Raw genomic sequence first — 21,203 nt, 5'->3', positions numbered from 1 at the left:
TATGAACAAAACGCGCACAATCGGTATTTTTGTAGTGAACGAAAAAGCTTCAGTTTTACCGACAGATACGATCACTCGTAAGCATGGAAAGAACCTGCTCACCGTAGTAACTCATTACGTATTTTCAGTCGCTCGGAAATGTTTTCGCTGCAAGCAAATCTCACTGCGAATGCCGCTTAGAGCCGCACGACGATTCTTTGGGGAACTCCCGTTCCATTTCACAGTGTCAAGTGACCCGCTCTGGCGGTCGCATTACGCTCGCAAACGGCGCTAGGCATTCATCATCGCGAAGAAACCCCCCAGGCCGCGAGCGCTGAGGCCGGAAACGGACGACAGCAGTCGACGCAGCCAACGCGGCGTTTTCGCTCGTTTTGCCTGCTTGTGAGATTGTCGCCGTGGCAACGTGAAAGCGATCGCAGCGCCTCCTCTTCATCCGAGCGCGCTGCGCGCGCGTGTCGAAAAAAATCGACGCGCGGTGGCGCTGTCGCCGACTCGTCTGCTGTTTTCCAAATGGCTGTGCTTTGACATCGCAACAACATGGGCTCTCAGTGCCTTTGAAGAGGAGGGAGATGATCCTTTCCCGACGTTCCTGACAGCGCCTGTCGGCCTCGAATTCCGAGCGTGTTTCAGAGCTGCTGCCTCGAGCCAGTCGGAACCGAACATGTCGCTTAAGGTGCGTACGCGTGCGTGTTGAACCGATGACGCTGCGCATTTCAATTCTCGAGCGTGTTCTCGTCAATGCACGACGTTGTCCTGAAGGTGAAATGAATTAGTTTATGATTACGTTATTACGTGGTTCACTTGTGGTTCACACTTTGCTTGGCGTTACTGGTAGAACAAGCGTAACTTTGACGCAGTGAGCAACAACCGCTACCTGTATAGGGCGCAAAACATGTAGTTCTAAAATTTGTTAAACGGGGGCTAGCAGTACCTCTGGAGTTTATTTGCTTTGTTCAAAACGGTTACCGGTGAAGTTGACCGCAAGGTTAACCTTGCATACAGTGCTTGCATAACTAATTTTATTTGCCAGGTCCAGTTTAGACGCAAATGTTCGGGCTGTCAATTTCTGACGTGGGTTGCGTCGTTAGCACTTGAAAACATTACAAGAAGGCCACTTACTTTATAAGTAGTTGTTTGTTCTAAGTGCGGTCGCTTTTGCGTTTGGACATATATTATATTAGGACCTCAACGGCAAGCGAGCAGTAGCATCACAGCTTCCTATCGACTGAGGGAAGTGGTTTTAACACGATATGTGAATCAGGCGTTTTTTGTTTTGTTTTTTCTGAAGGCAGGTTCGCAAGAAATAAAGAAAGGTGAATAGATGCTCCGAAAACTCATTTGAAACCAAATGGAAATCTATTAGAACTCTTGTGCTTCCGACAGGTTCTATATTTAAAATTTCCTATTAAGTTTTTTTTTTTTTCTTGACTAAAATGTATAACGGCATATGCTCCCTCTTTGCATGCGTCATCGGTAGAACTTATAGCCTAATGCCTTCGGGCTTGCTAGATATCTGCTATGAATCAACAGTTGTTACATTTGTGTGCACTTCCAACCTGTGGAGTGTACATTATTCCCTAGATTACATATACTAGCGCTTTATAAGGGAGTGAATAAGTACAAAATGGGAAGATTTTAACCTATCCATTAAACATAATATTGCTTGCACAATGAAAACTTGTACATTTCTAATGCAAGCTTACATATAAGGCACCGTTCCCATCCAAGGGCACGCCGTCCTCTCAATGTCAGCTTTCCTTACTTTCGTTTTTGTATATTTTTTCTGTAGGAATATATTTTCATGTTCGTGCTTTCATGCAAACGTATGTTGCAAAAAAAATCAGTATTGTGGCTCACACCGTCGTTTGCATAGCGCCGCAAGAACGCTGTAAATGAGCAAGCGTGCTCTTCGGTGTCGTTGGCGTCAGAAAATGCGTTGCGGCTTTTGCTTTTTTTGGGCTCCTTACAAGGATACTTTACCACAGACAACGCTGTAATGCTGCAAAGCTTAGCCTGCAGTACATGCATGTTATCTTGTGTTTGTTTTACTTCGATGCCAGTAATTATATGCCAGCACGCTTGAGTGAGAAACAGTGGCGCTCGTGTGTGAAAACGCTAAGCTAATTTCCTGTGCTGCGTAAACACTGTTCGCGAAAACTTTGCCAGAAATGCAATGGGCTTCGTCGCTAAAGGACACACTCCGTGGATAAGTGTCATTTACCTCATGCATCTAGCTCCGAACGCTTTATTTATTTAATTTTTTTTTTTTTACGTGGAACAGGAAATTACCGACGGCTACTTTTGCTAGTGAGAGCAAACAGTAAAGAACCGAAAAAAGTCCCACCTGGCGGCTCCCTTTCACGCCGCCCTCCCCTCCGCGCTGAAAATGGCAGCGTCCTCTCGCTGAGGTCACTTCCAGTGCGTCACATGACATATTGCTACTTCCGATGTTTGCTTGCGCGCTAGATTTTTACTTTTTAGCGTTCCTTGTGAGCGCTGACGTTCGTTCGGCAATCCCCATATGTGCTCCGAAAAGGAGACACACAAAAAAGCAGGGTCCTTCATTAGAGCCGCCATCGCGTGTCCTCCCAGCGAACGTTGGTACCGAAATAACCGGGTCCGTTCGCCATGAGCTACTGCCGGGTTCGCCCGGAAATTAACCCGTCGTCGTGTGACGTACGGACGTCCGCGAACCGCCGTCCAGCGAGCCTCGCCGTCCTCAGCCGTCATCGCGTCGCGCCAAGTTACCACTAGCCGCTAGTGACCAGTGTGACGCGGCGACGGGGGACATTCACAAACAGCGTCTCCAATGAAGATGCCTTTCCAGGGTTTCGCTGGCACGAACTTTACGTACTTCTCTTCACAGAAGGAAACGCCATCGGCGCAACTCCTGCACTTGGCAGCGCTCCAAGGCAACCTGCCTCTTCTGGTGAGCGTGCTTGACAGCGGCAAGGTGTATGTCGACTGTAAGGATCAGGTGAGCATTCGTTGGTGCTGAAATGCGAATATGCGAGACCGTGTGGCAGAACCACGAGAGCTGCGACATTGCCACTTTCTCTCTCTCCCTCTTTCTTGATGTCGCGTTCTCGAGCCGTCACTGGCTATCACTATATAGTGTACTAGTTTATATACTGCCAGGATCGTTGCCCGGATAGCCATCACTCTCCGAAGAAGCAGCAGTCTTTTAATATGCGTTAGTGATTAAGCGTCTTGCAGTTAGCGATGAAAGCAGACCAGTTGCATCCTCTTGGAATCCATACGCAAACAGGATTCTGTGGCTGGTCTCCTTTCAGAACCTGAAATGAAACGGCCTGGTTATCGCGTGAGCGCTTTTTATGAAGCAGCGAATTATTCCGGAGAGGTACTGCGCGCTGCGGTACGCGTACGAATTCAGTGTTAATACGTATTTATAGCTTGTTCCGTTCCGAAGTCTTGCTGATGCGTGCCTTTCCGCCGACTCTATAAATTGTAATCGACACAATGCGCAGGCCCCTCAGCGCAGCATGTATACTTACGGATGTGTTGTTGTGTTCGATATTGTGGATATATCGTCAGCACTGGGCGAAAACATTTTTCACCCGTCGTATTTGCTTCTCTTCAGGAAGGAACGACTGCCTTGATTCTTGCCTGCGCGAACAACAACTTCGAATGTGCCAAAGAGTTGCTCGAACAGGGAGCCAACCCAGCAGCAAAGAGAGTTGTAAGTGTTTTGGTGACACCATGATCACCCCTTCTTCACTCCAGAATCTTTGAAAAGCACGTCAACTTCACATGTTGCTTCTACTTCCTGCAGACTGGAACCACAGCCCTGTTCTTTGCTGCACAAGGTGGCTATCTAGACATTGTCAAGTTGCTTTTAGAGCATTATGCCCCTGTCGACGCTGCAAGCGTGGTGAGTTTTTGTGAGGATTCAAACACCATCAGACTTCCTGTCTAAAACAGATGGCTGATTGTTGCTCTATTCATTAAGCATTTGGGAGACCATGTCATTATTTGCCCAAGTTGTAGCCTTAGTGTTTACTAAGTTGCAGGTTTTTGTTTTGAAACTTGTTTGTACTATCGGGAACATAAGTGGTATACTCCACACGGCGGGAGCGGGAGCAACGGAAAACTGCGGCATTTTGGCGAGCTAAAGCAGGAAACATTGAAACGAGCCAAGTGACATGCCTGCTGGTAATAAAGGTCGCACATTGGCTGTCTCGATCCCAGATGCCACCTGTAGATGGCGTTGCAACACAGTTTTCCGTTGCTCTGGCTCCCGCTGCATCCCCAATAGTACCAGATACAAGGTGCAGAAACATCAGTTCAGATTCGTGTTGTGGTACCTTGTCAGTTCGTGACATTTACTAACAACCGAATGGAAGGTTCGGTGCTTGATTGTTTTTGTTATGTTTTGTAGGATGGAGGTACACCACTGCTGGTTGCCTGTCAGTGCAATCATCTTGACGTCGTCGAAGAGCTAGTCAAAGCTGGTGCAAGCATACATACACAAATGTCGGTGAGTGTTTTTTCTATCTTGTTCCCTGTTTCAGAGATTTGTGGTACCAACCATTTCAAAGCTAAATCAGGATTTTAAGTGTCTGGATATTTACAGTAAGGTAACTAATGCAATGAAATTCCCAGTTTAACAAAATACTTTAGTGTTCCTATTTTTGTAAAATTGCATTTCCAGTGCAATATGTTTGCACCTCTCTCCAACCTGCCTTGATGAATCATTATTGGTGGCTTTCCTTGCAGGATCGTGCCACACCTCTTTTTGTTGCTGCTCAAAACGGACATTTGAAGCTCGTCTCCCATCTCATCTCACTTGGTGCTGACATCAACGTGAAACGCACGGTACAAATTTCGCATACTTCTTTGGAGAACACGCACCATAATATGCGCAGAAGGAATGAATGAATCTTTATATTGCTGTAATATGGCTTGTGGACTAGATGAGGAATGGGAAAAAGTGAATGCAAAGGTGGGGTGCTACACCTTTATATTTACAGTCACCAATAGTGATCCTGCAGGCCGGCATTCACTACAAAATTCTACAAGGAGAGTAAAGTGTTACGTGTGTTGCCTGCAGGGTAAATTTTTTTTAAAGGTGCACACTTGCTGTAGCTTGTGCTGATGCCGGACTCTTGCAAGTCCCAGACAGTCCGACAAGCGTTGGAGGTCTATGAAGCTGTCAGTGGCACAGAATACACACTTGGGCTGCACGTTTGCAGAACCACTGTGGTCGTATGTTGGAGAGACGCAGAACTGCCTGCGTGAGAATTTTTTTCGCCTACACGCTGCGAGCATGTTTGCTGTGTATGTGGTACCAGCCGAGGCTCGGTGGACAAGGATTTGTGCTTCACACGGCAAACGTGACGAATAGAGTCAATGACCTCGAGGATAGGCCTCCGATTACCTTGTGTCTCACTCTAACACATAAGCTGAGATGTTTCCTGTTTCAGGAACTTCATTAAATTGCACTCATGCCCATAATTTGAATTGAAGGTGTCCGGCATAGTAAACAGCGGTTTTTTGCGACATCCGCCGACAGCCATCCTCTGAATGGTACAACACGCGTCCTCTGAACTTGGCCTAGCACCACGTCGTAAGCCGTGGAAAATGTGCATTCCTGTGAATTTAGTGTCATTGCAAGCCTGCACCACAGATGTATGTTAGCCGCCTTTATTAACCTGCTCCTACAGGTCTCGTTGTAAAGTTTGTTGTAAAGTGGCTTTGCGATGGAGTATAAAGTGGTCATTGTGTTTAATAAAAATGTAGCCCTCATGTACGTCACAGTGGCCGCCGATTAGTTGTCTATGGAGCACTACAAAAGGCTGCCATCAGGCTTAAAGGGATTATAGCCTCCTGCTCTGGCATGCACTGCTGGACTACAAAATGTTGCCTGTGATGTCGTGTGAATACTCCCTATAATGCCTAAGGACTGATCCAGTGTTGGGCTGCCAAGTAGAGCAGCTGCTGAAACAGGTATGTTTCCAGGGTTCAAGGGATTGTGAACACCTGTCATACATGGAGTCATATTCTCAGGAAAAACAAAGAATATATATCGTCCTTTCCTTCTTTAGTCTTATTGCTGTGCTGATGGCCATTCTACTTGCTGTCGAAAACTGGAGCAGTGTTTCTACTTCCAGTGCTTGTGTAATCTTTAGCTCAAAATTTTCTAGTATCGTAATTCAGATCTCAATTTGAAACAGGTGCAACCTGATACAAGTGTTCTGGTTATGATACTTGCACATCTGTCGTATAATTCCTTAATATGATGGCCTTAGTTGCCTATGTGCCATTAAAGCCAACACAACACACATTATAATTCCTTAAACAGGCTCTGAAACAGCTTTCGAGGAGAGCATATGAACTCGCTCAATCACTGTATTGTGTTGTCATGAACAACTGAGCCAAATAATACAATTCTGCACGCAGCAGAGAAGCGACAATAATGCACGAAAGTTGGCGAGCCCTTTCCGGCTACTTTCTCATGCACATCATATGCATCATATGTACATCATCTGCACAAAACTCCTCTTGCTCTCATTAGTAGTATGTGTTCAGCAAGGGTTGTTAATCAAATCATGCCTCATATTTGCATAGTACCACGCAGATCACCTCTTTAGTAATAGAGGCTCAGTGCCTTATAAGAACGCGCTGTTGTGGCCCTGCAAGTGCTGCACTACAGAGCACGCAGAATTCCTCTCCCGGTGCTCTCTCTGTATGGCTGGCACACGCAAATTCGCGCAGTGACACTTACCGCTTCTTTCATCTCGTCACCTTGCAAACGTCTCTGTAACAGACTTACCGCTTCTTTCATCTTGTCACCTTGCAAACATCTCTGTAACAGAGCTCCTAAGATATGCCTATTTTTACATCAGTACTCTGACAACAACTGCTGAGTGTGCTGACGAACACATGCAGTCGAGACAGAACTTCTCGAACTAGTTCGCGGTGCTGTCATAACGTGGCGTCAATTTCATAAAAGTCACCTATAGATACTGATTTTCGGTTGGGTGTTTTTTTCTTTGTAAAGATGCCTTAGAAGTTAGTATTCATGGATCACCACGTGGTATTTCCGTACGACCAGCAGGAGGGTAAAATTCAGTTAGAAATTATTGAGTGGTGATTGATTGTGGTGATCTATGTTTACTATGTTTACTATTTTTTACATCGAAACTCTGACAACAACCACTGAGTGTGCTGGCGAACACACGTAATCGAGACAGAACTTCTCGGACTAGTTTGCAGCGCTGTCATAATGGCGTCAATTTCGTAAAGGTCACCTATAGGTACTGATTTTCGGTTGGGTGTTTTTTTCTTTGTGATGATGCCTAAGAAGTTAGTATACATGGATCACCACGTGGTATTCCCCTACGACCAGCAAGAGGGTAAAATTCAATTAGAAATTATTGAGTGGTGATTGATTGTGGTGATCTATGTTTACTAATACCTTAGTCATCGTTACAAAGAAAAAAACATGCAACCGAATATTTTGTGTCTATACTTCTTCAAAAAAGGTTAGGAGTTGTCAACACAACTTCTTGATTTATGCTGTATTGCTCTCTATTTGGGCTGTAAAAACGTGTGTTCATGCATATGCTTTTATTTTTATTTTATTATATCTAACATTTACCAAATTCCTACTTAGTGCTGTGCTCAGGTGCAAGTTTTTGAGACTTGCATGCTCTTCATTTTTATTGAGAGCCAGCTGTTTGCTCACTATATTTTTATCGCTGTGGCACTGCCAGTGCTGTTTCACATTCAGATTTTAATTAACTCGCAGAGTGGCTCAGTTAATCTAGACAGATATCTTTAGGTTTCATGTAGTCATCTGTGCACTATGTCACATGCCACGTGCTTTTTGGAGAGTGACGGGCAGTCAGATGATTTTCCCTAGCTTTCTTCCTGATATACACCATAGCTGTACGAAGGTGATTGAAGTAGTCAAATATTTTTCTCCAAGTTTATTCCTTATGTGATTGTTTTTGGGATTTATAGCAGTATTTTGCTTGCAGTGCCTCCAAAAATTTTGATCATGCTTTCAGATAACAACTGCACGTTGCCCAATTCTTTGCTTCTCTCATTTCTTAGGATGGTGCCACTGCGTTGTGGATTGCGTCCCAGATGGGTCACACTGCTGTAGTCGCCGAACTGCTTGCACATGGTGCTGAGGTCGACTCCACACGACACGTAAGTTACGACAAGAGCCTTCAACCTTCAACCAGCGTCCTTTTAAAGGTGCACTGAAGAGGAATCTGAACTTGTCTTTTTGCCGCGGGAACTCGAATTACACGTTCCCAGCATCCTTAGAAACTTCGATTTATTGCCCTGTGTGGCCGATTTCCCTAATTAAATCGAATTAACATCCGGCTCCCGCCTTTTTTTTTTTTAATTCTCCCTCGTACGGTGGGCGGAGTCGACTAACGCGTGGAGTGCCTTTCAGCCAGTCCCGCGACGGCTTGCCGCTCTGCCATCGGCGGAGCAATACGTAGTAGTCCGTAGAAGCAAATAGTCCGCGCATATTTTTATTTCTGCGGGCTTATTTTGCGGCTATATTATCTGCGAACAAAACTATTTATTCACGGAAACCTAAAAAACAAAATAAAGCGAAAGCAAAGCCTCCACGGAGCTGGCTGCAAGGCACTCCACGCGTTGGTCGACTCCGCCCACCGTACGAGGGAGAATTTAAAAAAAAAGGCGGGAGCCAGACGTTAATTCGATTTAATTAGGAAAATCAGCCACACAGGGCAATAAATCGAAGTTTTTAAGAATGCTCGGAACGTGTGGATTGAGTCCCCGTGGCAAAAAGACGAGTTCAGTTTCCTCTTCAGTGCACCTTTAATAAAGTTTGGTTCTCCTCCTCCCCCTTACTTCCGGCTCAGTTAACTATAAATTGTTCCGGAAAAGTTTTTCTCATACATGGCTCGATAGCTAATGCTTGCTGTTTCATTTCTTTCCTCCCAGGATGGTGCTACGCCACTTTTCAAGGCAGCGCACAAAGGCTATGCCGGCCTGGTTGAAATCCTCGTCAAGCGTGGTGCCTCATTAGGCCTCCTAAGGGTACGTTGTTGCTGAAGGTTAACTGATCCTCAGGTGCACTTCACCTTCTCGTGCACTGCTGTTTTTCTTTCCTACTGCCCTGTTTTTTTTTTTTTTTTTAGAGGGGATCTAATAGACACCACTGCAGTGGGAGCTCTACCTGTAGATCCCCCATACATGAGGTCTCATCTTCGGAAGGCTTAACGTTTTCCAGAATTAAGGAGGTCAGAATCGGGCTTCATGTACCGGGTCAGCAGTTGGAGAGAAATGGGTTGTCTAAAAATATAGGGAAATCCCAGCAAGGACAAAGAACTGGTTTGGTTTATTGCGGTTTAACGTCCCAAAGCGACTAAGGCTATGAGAGACGCTGTAGTGGAGGACTCCGGAAATTTCGACCACCTGTGGTTCTTTAACGTACACTGACATCGCACAGTGCACGGGCCTCTAGAATTTCGCCTCCATCAAAATGTGACCACCGTGGCCGGGATCAAACGTGTGTCTTTCAGGTCAGCAGCCAAGCGCCATAACACTGAGCCACCGCGACGGTGGACAAAAAACTGGTAGTAATACTAGCGGCATTGCACCTGCCCATGAGAGCACTCTCTGCCAAACCCACATTGAAGTGCATGGCTTTGGATGGCCATGTATTTCTAGCGCCCAGTTCCCAGCCCACATAGCTGTTACAGGCCATAGAGTTTCTCAAAAGTACCTTGACATCACTTCATCGGCCGCGGGATGGCTGAGAAGTCAACACCTCATATTTGGTTTTGGTTAGTAGTAGTAGTAGTAGTAGTAGTAGTAGTAGTAGTAGCGGTAGTTATTGTTGTTGTTGCTGCCTAGTAGTAGAAAACGTGGATTGCGCTGGAGAGTCAAAGCTGCACCGCAATGCTCTCTGTTGTGCTCAGGTGAAATATTTTTTATTGAATTAAACTGTAAATTGTGGGCTTTAACGTCCTGAAGCAACACATGGGCTTTGAGAGACAACATTTTGGATGGTTCCAGATTAATTTAGACCACCTGGGCTTTTATTTTTGTGTTGTCTTTCTTTCTAATTTAATAAATTTAACCTTAATGAATGTTGGGGTTAGGTTAGTATAGCAATTATCACAGCATTTCTTTGAGAAAAGTTATGTTGAGTTCACGCAAATCATATTTTTCTGCCCAACAATAGCCAAATCAAATACAAAGCGTATCTCTTCAAGGTGGGTTAAATGTTGCAGGACGTCTTTTCCCTCTAGGTAATGTTGAGAAATTCCATGGTTATAACCAACAGCCATCAGGAAACTAATATAAATAAGAGTTTTTAGTTAGTACCTACAATAGTTATAGCAACGCTGGCGCTGTTAACTCAGGTGAGGTTGCATATACGCTTATTGCTGTAAAAAATCCAGATTTCAGGGTCTTCATTTTTTTTCCTGCATAGTTTATTTCCCACGAAAATAATAGCAGATGAGAGCATTTGTCTCCCGTGGCAAGTAGCGTTGCCACGTTATTTATGAGACAAATTGCAAAGCTAAGGTCCTGCTGAAAAAAAAAATGGCTGAATCAAGTTTTTTTTTTTTTTGCATTTCTCACATTCTCACTTTTGTTTTTATTGATTTTTTTCTCCTGAATTTGCAGCACATCAGTGACCATGATATATCAGCAAGCCCTAGCTTGTGCCTTGGCTGTTAGAGCATTCTTTCATCCTCACAGATGCCACTTGAAAGGCACAAGTGCTTTGGAGTTTTGCTAATTTAAGGTTAAGTTTTGTTGCAGTTAACATAGCAAGCAGTAGAAGAGTGCAAGTGAGACATCTGTTCACATCTTGTTTGAACTGTAATCCTAAAGTGAAGCCACCTGTGTGTTTGCGAGAGTTCAGAAGGGGCACAGCAGATAAAATGGCCGATGACAGCACCTACCATAGAAGGGCAGTGACGCATCTTAACTTGGCCCCTGCACTACTGTGCCAGGAGTGGTAGGAAGACTCCCAGGGATCTATGAATGGAGAGAACGCCCAATTCCGCATATATGGACATTAACCAAATATCGCTATCTGCCGCTGCGGTGGCTCAGTGGTTATGGTGCTCGGCTGCTGACCCGAAAGATGCGGGTTCGACTCCGGCCGCGGCGGTTGAATTTCTTTGGAGGAGAAATTCTAGAGGCCCGTGTACTGTGCGATGTCAGTGCACGTTGAAGAACCGCGGGTGGTCGAAATTTCCGGAGCCCTCCACTACGGCGTCTCTCATAGCCTTAGTCGCTTTGGGACGTTAAACCCCATAAACCAAACCAAACCAAACCAAATATCGCTATCTGAACAACTGCCATCTGTGAACACTGAATCTGAACTCCGGAACCGAAGTGAAAACCGAACTTCTAGCGCATCTAATTCGCATTTGGCCTAACTGTGCAAATCGACCAAAGTTTCTTTTTTCTATACTGAACAGATATTCGATATTGAGAGTCCATATTTGAAGCCATTTTTTCTTTATATTCATAATCGAAAATTTCAGTATCCGCTCACCCTACTAAATAAAATAGACCCTGAGTAACCAAGTACTGCGGCACCATTTTTGGGTTGAAACTAAGTGCGCTTCTCAATTGTGGGGGAGGTCTTGTGAAATTGTCGTTTTTTCGTAGAGCACTCAAGTTGCACAGTACAGCACACACAAAGGGAAATCGGGCTGAATCCGGTGGGTCCGCTGTGAAGTGCTTATATGTTCATGTGGTCTGCAATTCCGTTCAGTTGCATCCACTTACACGTTGGAGATTACGCTGCAGTTGAAAAGCTGGGGCAAGACGTCGCTTTGTTTGCTGAGGAGCAAAGTAATCAAGCCCTCTAAACAAGACTGGCATTGTGTGTACACTTACTTTACAACGAATGACAGCCTTGCCAGAGTGCCCCAGAGTGATGCCTTTGCTGCTTTTTCTCTGATCTCCCTCCTTTCCAGAATGGTGAGAGTGCCCTTCACGCAGCAGCCCTCTTTGATCACCTGAGCATCACCAAACTGCTGTTGGCTGCAGGAGCAGACCCACAGTTGAAGAACCAGGCAAGTTGGCATCCCGCATGTTTTTCCAGAGACTTTGCTTTTGTATGTCGAGGCATGCTTCAGTGGAACATCAAGCACAGAGGTGCCTTTCATCGTGGTCTCTTTATAGCAAGGCCACCACGATGGTTCATTGGTTATGGTGCTTGGCTGCTGACTCGAAACACGCGGGTTCGATCCCGGCCGTGGCGGTCACATTTCGATGGAGGCGTAACTCTAGAGGCCCGTGTACTGTGTGATGTCAGTGCACGTTAAAAAACCCCAGGTGGCCGAAATTTCCGGAGCCCTTCACTACGGCGTCCCTCATAGCCTGAGTTGCTTTGAGACGTTAAACCCCCATAAAACCAGAACCAGTCTTTATAGCACTTGAAATGCTTGTGGTGGTCACACTTGTTTCAGTGATGGTCACACCTTAGCTTATAACTGCACCACTGCAAGTCGAATCGCATCACGCTAGGGAGGGCCTGTGACCCCTTCAACAAGCATTATAATGAATTAAACCCAGTAATTCATTCAACAAGTTCATCTATGACCAGCTAGCCGGCCAGCTAGTTGCTGGGACATGTAGTCATGGAATGGCGTTTAGAGAACTGCGCATAGCAAGCACAAGTTGATTGGTTTGTCGAACAGTGTGACATGCATCTGTCTAGTGCCTTGGTCAGTGATTTGTGTGACCGTTCACCCTGTTGCTTTGTCTTGTGTCTGGTTTGCAGGATGGCATGACTCCGCTCGACTTAGCCCACGAGGCATCCAACATGCAGATCGTCGAATACCTGAGGCAGCACATTGCAACACGCCGCCTTCCAGATTCGACACGTGCCTCCTGACAAGCTCTCGTGCCCAGGCTGGAGTGAAACGCTAAACTGAATATGGTGTTCTGCTGCAGAACCATTTATTTTTTACCGCCTTAAAAGACTTCTGCAGCCTGTGTAAAATAGTTGCCTTAGAATCATTACAAATTTGTGGTATGTGCTTATTTTTCCCACATGAAAGAATCGCAGCGCCCAGAAGTCAAATGGGGTATTGGAGATTTCACAACTCTGTACAGAATGGTCGTGAAAAAAAAGCCCACAATTTACGATTGAAGATTGTGATTAAACAAGCCTAGTTTATAAGGTACACATTAAAGGCAGTGCATTAGGCTAATTACTGCTTGCCTGAGCAAGGTACAGGATGATCAAGGCAATGTCAAGCTACCGAAACATTTAGAGGAGTTCCAGCGGAAAGTTTTAAGACAAAGGAGTCCTCATAATTCAGTTGCCATGCATAATTCATATCTCTTTCTTATTGCACACATTGCGTAAGTAGGCATACTAGACCACGTAATACACCACAAGACGCACATGATCCCCTTGAAACCAAATGAACGAACCTCCCTCAATGGTCTAAGGGTAGCGTTTCCGACTCGCAGCCCAAAGGTCATGGGTTCGGTTCCCAATTGTTTATCTCTATTTTCTAGTGTTTCCGACTCGCAACTCAAAGGTTGTGGGTTCGATTCCCAATTGTTTATCCCCATTTTCTAGTGTTTCCAACTCGCAATCCAAAGGTCATGGGTTTGATTCCCAACTCTTTATCTCTATGTTCTTTTCAGCGTAATTAAGTTACTTTACAACCTTACATGTCAGAATAACATTTGAGTCATGCTACGACCTTGTAATCTCAATTTAACTCTTTCTATCATTTTCATTTCACAGCTCAACCTGTAACATCATAACCCTCTCGACCAATCCTGAATTAGTGTGAAAACGCACACAACTTTTCCTCCAAACGTCCGCTCTAATGTCGCGTTAAAAGTTTGAAGTCGGGGCTCCTTTAGACTTGCGTGACCTGCTCAGATGTTACGGACACAGCATGCACAATATACTGTACTGTCACTATAAAAGCACTTTGGTATGTGCCGTGTTCTATACAACTTTCTGTATTTTGCTTATATTTCATTCGGCTTGAGTGGCAAGGAATGGCATAATCTGCAGTTGTCATCATGCCAACTTTTGTCCTCTAGCTAGAGTGTGTTCGAATCTTGCAAAGCTTTCAGATACTGCGTTTTACTTTGTGCTAGTTAACTTTAAGTAAAGTTCACAGCAAGTGCTACTTACTTTGTTGTAACAAGAATTTTGAGTCTGAATGTCGGTCGGCTGTGTAACCACAGACAAAAAAATCTTGGCATTTTTGTTCAGTAAGCGATACCAAGTATAATTGGCTTGTTATTTATACTGAAGGTTGGTTTTAATACTGGCAACAACGGTTCTTATGTTATTAACCTGTAAAAAAAATAACATGATGAGCATAGGTCTTTTAGGCATCACCTGGCATCAGTGTCTAAATTCATCGAGCTGCAGATTGCCACATCTTGCCTTAGCCTATTTTAAAATTATTTTTCTAGTCGAGCCTGATAAGCGCATGTGCCTTGTTGGGCAGTTAAAGACAACACAGACTGAAACACGTTGATGCTGCATGAAATTTAAGCTTGCAAGAGGCAGCAGCTCAGAATTTAAAAATTACATTTCTCGGAATAATCATGCAGAAGTGAACATTCTATTTGGCAGATATACTTTGTAGCAGCTAATGTGGACATTGTCAGCACTAAGGAAGCGGATACAACTGTTGAAATTGCTGCAACCGTTTGAGGTTGAGCCACGACAGCAAATGGCTGTATGTCATATGGTAGCATGTCAGCATGCTGTGAACAGTACATTTTAGGCAGCAGTTTCCAGAGAGAGCTATGCTTATGCCTAGAGTCTATGCTTAGAGCCTATGCTTTGCGGTGAATTTTTTTTGTTTGCTTGCCCGTGTTGCTTGGAAAGATCTTTTGCATTTGTTGTATTTGCGTGTTCAGCCTTAGTCAAAAAGTATCATCTGTCGAACCAGTATGGCAAGATCTTCAGCTTTCGGCAGAAGCAGCTGATGCAGTTCAACTTTTAGCTTCCTTTTCAACGCATTGCTTGTCAATGCTGCAATGTGTTGTGAATTCAGTCTCCAATCTAGCGCAAGGAACTGTTGGCATGTGCCTTTAAAAGCTTCGCTTGTAATGCGTGTGCCACGCAGAACATATTTGAGGAAGGCGCACAAGTGTTATACTATCTATTCTTTCATGAAACCAAGCACAGATAAAACAGAAAAGAAAGACAGGAAAGTTTTGGGGACCGTGTTTTGAGACATTCAGTATCCTCCCAGTACTCACTTAAGGGGCCAAATGTTGGCAGCTGACGAAACAGCTTGAAATGAAACTGAAGACTGTACAGTAGGTGGTGTGAAGGAAAATTATTGGTATAGTGTACGAAAGAGTGGAACATGGGTTAGAGAACAAGCATGAGTTGGTGATCCCCAATTGAATTTAAGAGAAAGAAATGGATAGAGTGGAAGAGGTAACTGCCAATCTCTTATAGTGAAGATCACTGCTTAGGGAAGGAAAATCCAGCTAGATGTGGGGAAAGAAACAAACAGGCAGAATGATAATGTCAAGAAATTAGCAGCGAAGGTTCACAGTGGTCAGCGCAGGACAGGTACCCGAAGATCACTTATAGAAGCCTTAAACGTAGAATTCACGGGGCTCAGCTGACCAATGGCTCGATAACTGTTGGCAGTACTTTCACATCTGTGCAATGTAACATCCATCACGGTACCTTGCTGCTGTCGAAGGGCCATGACTGCATTTCTGCTGGAAAATTTCGTTGAATGTGAAATCACTAGCATGGTCAACAGAACGGGTGATTCCAATGTGAGTCTTGACAGGATCACTGGCAAGTGTGTCGAAGACATGTCAACCAGTCTGCAGTATTAGTAGCGGCAACATCATTCTTGTTGATGGGAGCAGTGCCGACGCACTCCTGGTCTGAAGAAAAGTAGTTGACTGTTACTTAGAGAATGCATAGAGTACTTTTTGTCCTCCGATTGGCGTTTGTGCATGTGACAATTGTACAAGTAGGAAATGAGCCACCCATAAATTCTCCACAGCATCCAATTCTGTTGGTCCAGCCAGTAGGCATGTGCTGAATGTGTTCCGAAGAGTGGCTGTTTTCAGATGTGGCACTGGGCTTGCGTTACGATATTTGTCTCTGAAGTTGTGGGTTGGAAACCATACGCACATTCTTGGAAATAAACTTGCAGTTGTAAATAGTACTGATGTGACATCTGCCTTCACTTCACACATGTTCTTTCTTGATGTACTGTCTAATGCTCAAGGCTGCTGCCAAAGTTGCACTCATCAGCAAGTTTGCGGAGTTCAACAACATAATCTCGGACCAATTCGTTTCCAGCCTGGTTTCTTGTAAAGAACTTGAAGCTTGCGGCAATCTCGTTGCACTTTGGCACGTTGTGGGCACCGGCAAGCACACCTATAGTCTTCGTTGATAGTGCAGAAATCAAGAGGGCCCTTTTCTTCTCCTCTGTTTTAATATCATTCGCTTCAATGAATGCTTCCAGGCGAATATCCCACTTATCTTGGTTTTCATCGAAACTTGGGGAGCCGAAATTCGCAGCCATGGCGATGACCACCGACGCATCATAGCCGCAGTCATTTCCATTGACGTGGGGAAGCGCCTTTCGTCGCCATTGTTGTAGCGGGTGACAGAGTAACGGAGCCAGTCCGAGAGGAAATGCAGGACTGCTTTATTTCACAGACAACGAACTATATAAAGGCTGCTTGGCTGGTGACAAAACACAAAAGAGCCAGTCACGTTGGGCACGTTTTAGCACAGCGCGTCATATCAATGTTCTTTCTTGAAGTACTGTCTAATGCTCATTTAGACAACACCTTGTGCTGTCTCTCTGTGCTCATTGCATTAAACCTCCTGTCCTAATATATCATCCAGTGTGTTATTCAACTCATTAAAAATGCAGTTGTGAATTGTGTGATTTAAAGTCCCGAAGCAACACATTTCATTTCATTTATTTCATCCTTAAAGGGACAGTGAGGAGAGCTCTATTAATATTTTTTTTACAGCAAAATCCGATAGTTTGGCATTTCATGGCTTTGTTGCCACGTGGCCGGCAGTGAAAGATGCATTTATTTCTAAGAAATTTGGATTCGACGTTGACAAAGTTTTTCTCGCCCCTCTGATTCAAACTTGGGATTCTCCTATGACGACACAGGACTAAGTGACGTGAAACATGACGTGCACATGACGCAACGCAGACTCCGTGATTTCTGACGGACAGCAGTGCGGCCTGGCAGCAGCCGAAAAGAAAGCTACCGCCGGCAGCACGTTGAAGGCATCTATCGGCTATTGCGGCCGTCGCTGCCGTCACTTCGTTTACGTTTGCACCGGCGTTTTGCCAGCGTTACGATGGATCCCGTTCTCGAAGTCGTCAACGTAGTTCTAGCAAATAGACACCTTTAGCATACCGTGTACCTTGTTACCGCTAGCGGAATACCGGGAGCCCGCCTACTGCCGGCGAGCAGGCGCTGATTGGTCCCGATGCTGCAGGGGAGCGCGTAGCTGCCGGATACGTGGCGCCATCTGGCGACGTCAAGGAGATTTGCGCATGCATTAGCTGCGCCTCAGTGATTCGTGGCTTCTCCTGTTCTAGTGTTTCTAGAAGCATTAGTTCTAGCAACACTGTTTTGTCCTATGACGTCATCACGCTTGTACTTGCAAGTTTGGCCTGTGGCGGCGATACCTGTATTTTGTCTTGCTCTTTTCTACGTTACAAGAGCTTTGTTGTCAGTATGAGTGGCGTTTTTGTAATCAGGAGCTGGTATTCTGTCGATACAAGCCAGCTTCAATTTCTCCTCAGTGTCTCTTTAAAGGCCTGAGGGCATTATGTAGGGACACCGTAGTGAAGGGCTCTGGATTAATTTGTCTGCCTGCAGCTCTTGTAACGAGTGTCGACATCATATAGCACACGAGCGTTTTTGTATTTCGTTTCCGTCAAAACATGGTTGCTGCGGCCGAGATTCCGCCCGCAACCTTGGGATCAGCAGTGTTAAAAATGCATCAAAAGTTACCTGTGCGCCATATATCAAGTGAACATCACAGGCCTCACAAATGTGGATTGCTGCTTTATGTAACTTTGTGACCATAAATAAAGGTTATAGATGAGAGCAGCAGACTAGCAGTATATGTAGCAGTTTTTTTATGATACAGCTGCCAAGAGTTATGGTGTTTTAAGTGGAGCCTTGTGCTTTGTTGCCAAGTGTTTCGCATATTGATGAGTATTGCACTAAGGGTACACAAAGAAGGTAGGATTGGTGAAAAGCAAGGCAGACCTGGTGTGGTGAATAAATTTAAATATAAGGGTTTAACATGCCAAAGCAATGCATTAGCCAATGAGGGACACCGTAGCGGAGGGCTCCGGAATGGCCCTTTTACCACCAACCCAGAGCTACACTCGTCATGGGAGGTAGTACCAATATCGCTGATGACGAGTCACACTCGTCGGGCCCGATGTTGCGTTGCTCCCACCACCAAAGACGAATTATGGCCAGCAATTTGGTTGCGATTTTCAACATGAGGGCTGTAGTTGTCCATGTAAAAAACGATGGTCTGTTGGCATAATTAGGTCAAATCCGAAATAGGTGCTCTCTAGCGCTATGTGGCCGTTGTTGCGCATTGTTTGTCGTCCACCAGCCACCTAGGTAACGTGACCTTGTGACATCATCACAACCTGCCAGGTGTATACACACACACCTGGACAGGTTGCTCAGAATCCAGTGGGCAGCTGGGTCTGCCACAAAGCTGGCTTCAGACAAACAGACACAACAGCTAAATGTGGGGAGTAGCCACTGTAAGTGGTAGTGCACTAAAACACTTCTAGGCCTTTAGCATTTTTTAAGCCTGACGGCAGTCAATTTCACCAAAAATTCCCAACAAATTTGGCGATTTTTGTACGTTTTTCAAGACTTGAATTGGCGGTCAAAGGGTTCGTTTAGATTACCCGGCTTTCTTAACGTGTGCAGACATTGCACTGCACATGGGCGCTTTTGCATTTCGCCTTCATTGAAACGTGGCCACTGCAACCGGGATTGAACCCGCAACCTTGGTATCAGTAGCCAAATGCCAAGGGCACCGAGCCACCATAGCAGGCTAGGTGTAGTGATTAAGTTTATGAATCATTATGTCTGCTTTGCTTTTCCCAGTTCTTGTCTACTGTGTACAACCAGAGTGTACTACCTTCTAGTACACATGCACACTAATTAGGCCGGCATTGAAGAAAACCGACTGTGCCCTGCTATAGCAATGGCAAATCCAGCCTATATAAAGTAACCTCACATTTGTTTAGAGCGGAATCTCTACTCCTCCTGTGCAAAACCTTCAAGGTCATGTGTCTCCGAAGAACGACCTTCAAGTGGCAGAGCAGGGGTGTGGCTGTGACATCATACCATGTGACTCGGCGCATCTGTGGCACGTGGAGCCGGCGGCGTTCACTCGCCTTTGCAACTGCGTTGAACGTCACTCAATGCTCACCTCGCAGTTGCACTGAACCACGTGACTCGTTCATCTGATAAGGTAATAAAAAGTGCGAAGCGTTGCTTCATGTTTGCAGATAGCCATGGAGGAATCGCGTGCTGGAACCAGTGCTTTGGCTGAGTATCGTAGACTGCTGATTGAATCTGATGATTCCTATGATCAAGAATGTTGACAGGGTGCGTTGGTGAAGGATGAGAGGCTCATTGAGCTTCCGTTCTGTAAGCCGGGTTGAACCCCAGCCAATTTTTTTTAATCCTCTCTCTGATGGATACTGCAGGGGTGTGAAAACAAGTCAAATAACTTATCAGAGAACAGAGCCACAAAAAGTTGTGTGCCGTGGAGTGCAGATACTTGCCTTACTGTTTTCTTTTCTCAGAGAATCATTGCTGGCAACCTTGAATAGCTTTTGCTCAGGCTACACTCAGGCCCTGCTACGGTTTTCAAAACTTCGGCATGTTACGCAAAACAACCACAGTGCCACTTTGGGTTAGATTTGTTGAATGTTAAAACTAAAACCAAATCCTAGTTGCTGGTGGCAGCAGAGGTACTCACAAATAGTCTGGAATTGCACATCATTAAAAAATATATAGATACTACTCTTGAAACTGCTGCTTTGAAGTGTTTCAAAATTGTATGAACTGCGCTTGTCAGAGCTCTGAAAGCGAAAGAAGACGAAGGCAAAACATTCTAGCTGAAGTTCTTATAGCTTTACTGCCTCTAGTGCAAAAAAAAAAGGGCATGATAAGCAGTGTAGTGCAATATCTATTTATAAAATTTCTAAAAAAAAAGATTGAGAGCCTGCATTAAATCTCTCTCAACAGTCTCGCTTTTCCGTTTGTGTGGAGTGAATCTCGTCCAAATCAGTTTAGTAGTTGCGTGACAAGTGTCTTCTTGCGTTCACCACATATTTTGGTCGGGCATGATGAGCTAAACCTTTTCGTCTTCAGGCATAGCCCTTTATTTTCTTGGTGAACACTTCACCCCCCCCCCCTTTCTTGTCCCCTCTGCTTATCCTTCACGCACAAATCCTCAGTACCTCTGCCCACTGTTTCAAACGGCCCTGTGCTCACTCATAAAAAAGTGAAAGAAGCATGACTCACATCCGTGTATCAAAGACTACAGTGTTACCACTCAGGCACATAAGATGCCCAAAGGCTTCCATATGAAAGAAGCCAGCAGCCACAGAAACCAAGGGGCACAGGGGATTTGTTTTTTTTTAATTTATTTATTTTGTGGTGTTGATCAATTTAGAATATTACTGAATATGTTATCGCTTAAAGCTAATTGATTAGAAAAGCAGAAGAAAAAACAACCACATGCCGCCGGTGGGATCCGAACCCACGACCTCTTATTCGGAGATCGTGGGTTCGGATCCCACCGGCGGCATGTGGTTGTTTTTTCTTCTGCTTTTCTAATCAATTAGCTTTAAGCGATAACATATTCAGTAATATTCTAAATTGATCAACACCACAAAATAAATAAATTAAAAAAAAACAAATCCCCTGTGCCCCTTGGTTTCTGTGGCTGTTGGCTTCTTTCATATTTATAACGAGCCCCTCATTCCCCTTCCCTTGTTTGCTTAAAGGCTTCCATAGTTTTTTTTACACCTATACACCGACAGCTCTCAAGAGTGTGTTAGCTACATGTGCTAATGTTCTGTTCTGTTTACATGTGCAAATTATAGACAGAAGACTTTGTGTTACACTTCTGCTAAGGACTTCTTAATTACCACCATGGAGGG

General features: G+C 44.8%; 1 protein-coding gene across 2 annotated transcripts; it reads left to right on the top strand.

Annotated features, from left to right (window-relative positions):
* Positions 1-486: 486 nt before the first annotated feature.
* Positions 487-16,172, top strand: LOC149336216 (uncharacterized). 2 transcript variants are annotated; one of them, XM_089552743.1, is made up of 10 exons: positions 487-673; positions 2,867-2,977; positions 3,602-3,700; positions 3,794-3,892; positions 4,400-4,498; positions 4,738-4,836; positions 8,080-8,178; positions 8,953-9,048; positions 11,958-12,056; positions 12,767-16,172. In XM_089552743.1, the coding sequence occupies exons 1-10, from the start codon at positions 662-664 to the stop codon at positions 12,878-12,880; spliced, it is 927 nt and encodes a 308-aa protein (XP_089408869.1). In that variant the 5' UTR covers positions 487-661; the 3' UTR covers positions 12,881-16,172. The 2 variants fall into 2 exon arrangements, with proteins under 2 accessions (XP_089408869.1, XP_089408868.1); XM_089552742.1 differs by lacking the exon at positions 487-673 and having other exon boundaries at positions 708-2,977.
* Positions 16,173-21,203: the final 5,031 nt, after the last annotated feature.

The sequence above is a fragment of the Amblyomma mixtum genome, chromosome 7, assembly GCF_055824585.1.
Source record: "Amblyomma mixtum isolate Tamu chromosome 7, ASM5582458v1, whole genome shotgun sequence".
NCBI lineage: Eukaryota > Metazoa > Arthropoda > Arachnida > Ixodida > Ixodidae > Amblyomma > Amblyomma mixtum.
This window is presented reverse-complemented; position numbering and strand designations above follow the sequence as displayed.

Bases quoted from the DNA above. Each gene is read 5' to 3' on its own strand.
- LOC149336216 (XM_089552742.1), top strand. From the start codon at position 2,810: ATGAAGATGCCTTTCCAGGGTTTCGCTGGCACGAACTTTACGTACTTC. The intron at 4,837-8,079 runs GTACAAATTTCG...CTCATTTCTTAG, and splicing joins ACATCAACGTGAAACGCACG to GATGGTGCCACTGCGTTGTG. The intron at 8,179-8,952 runs GTAAGTTACGAC...CTTTCCTCCCAG, and splicing joins AGGTCGACTCCACACGACAC to GATGGTGCTACGCCACTTTT.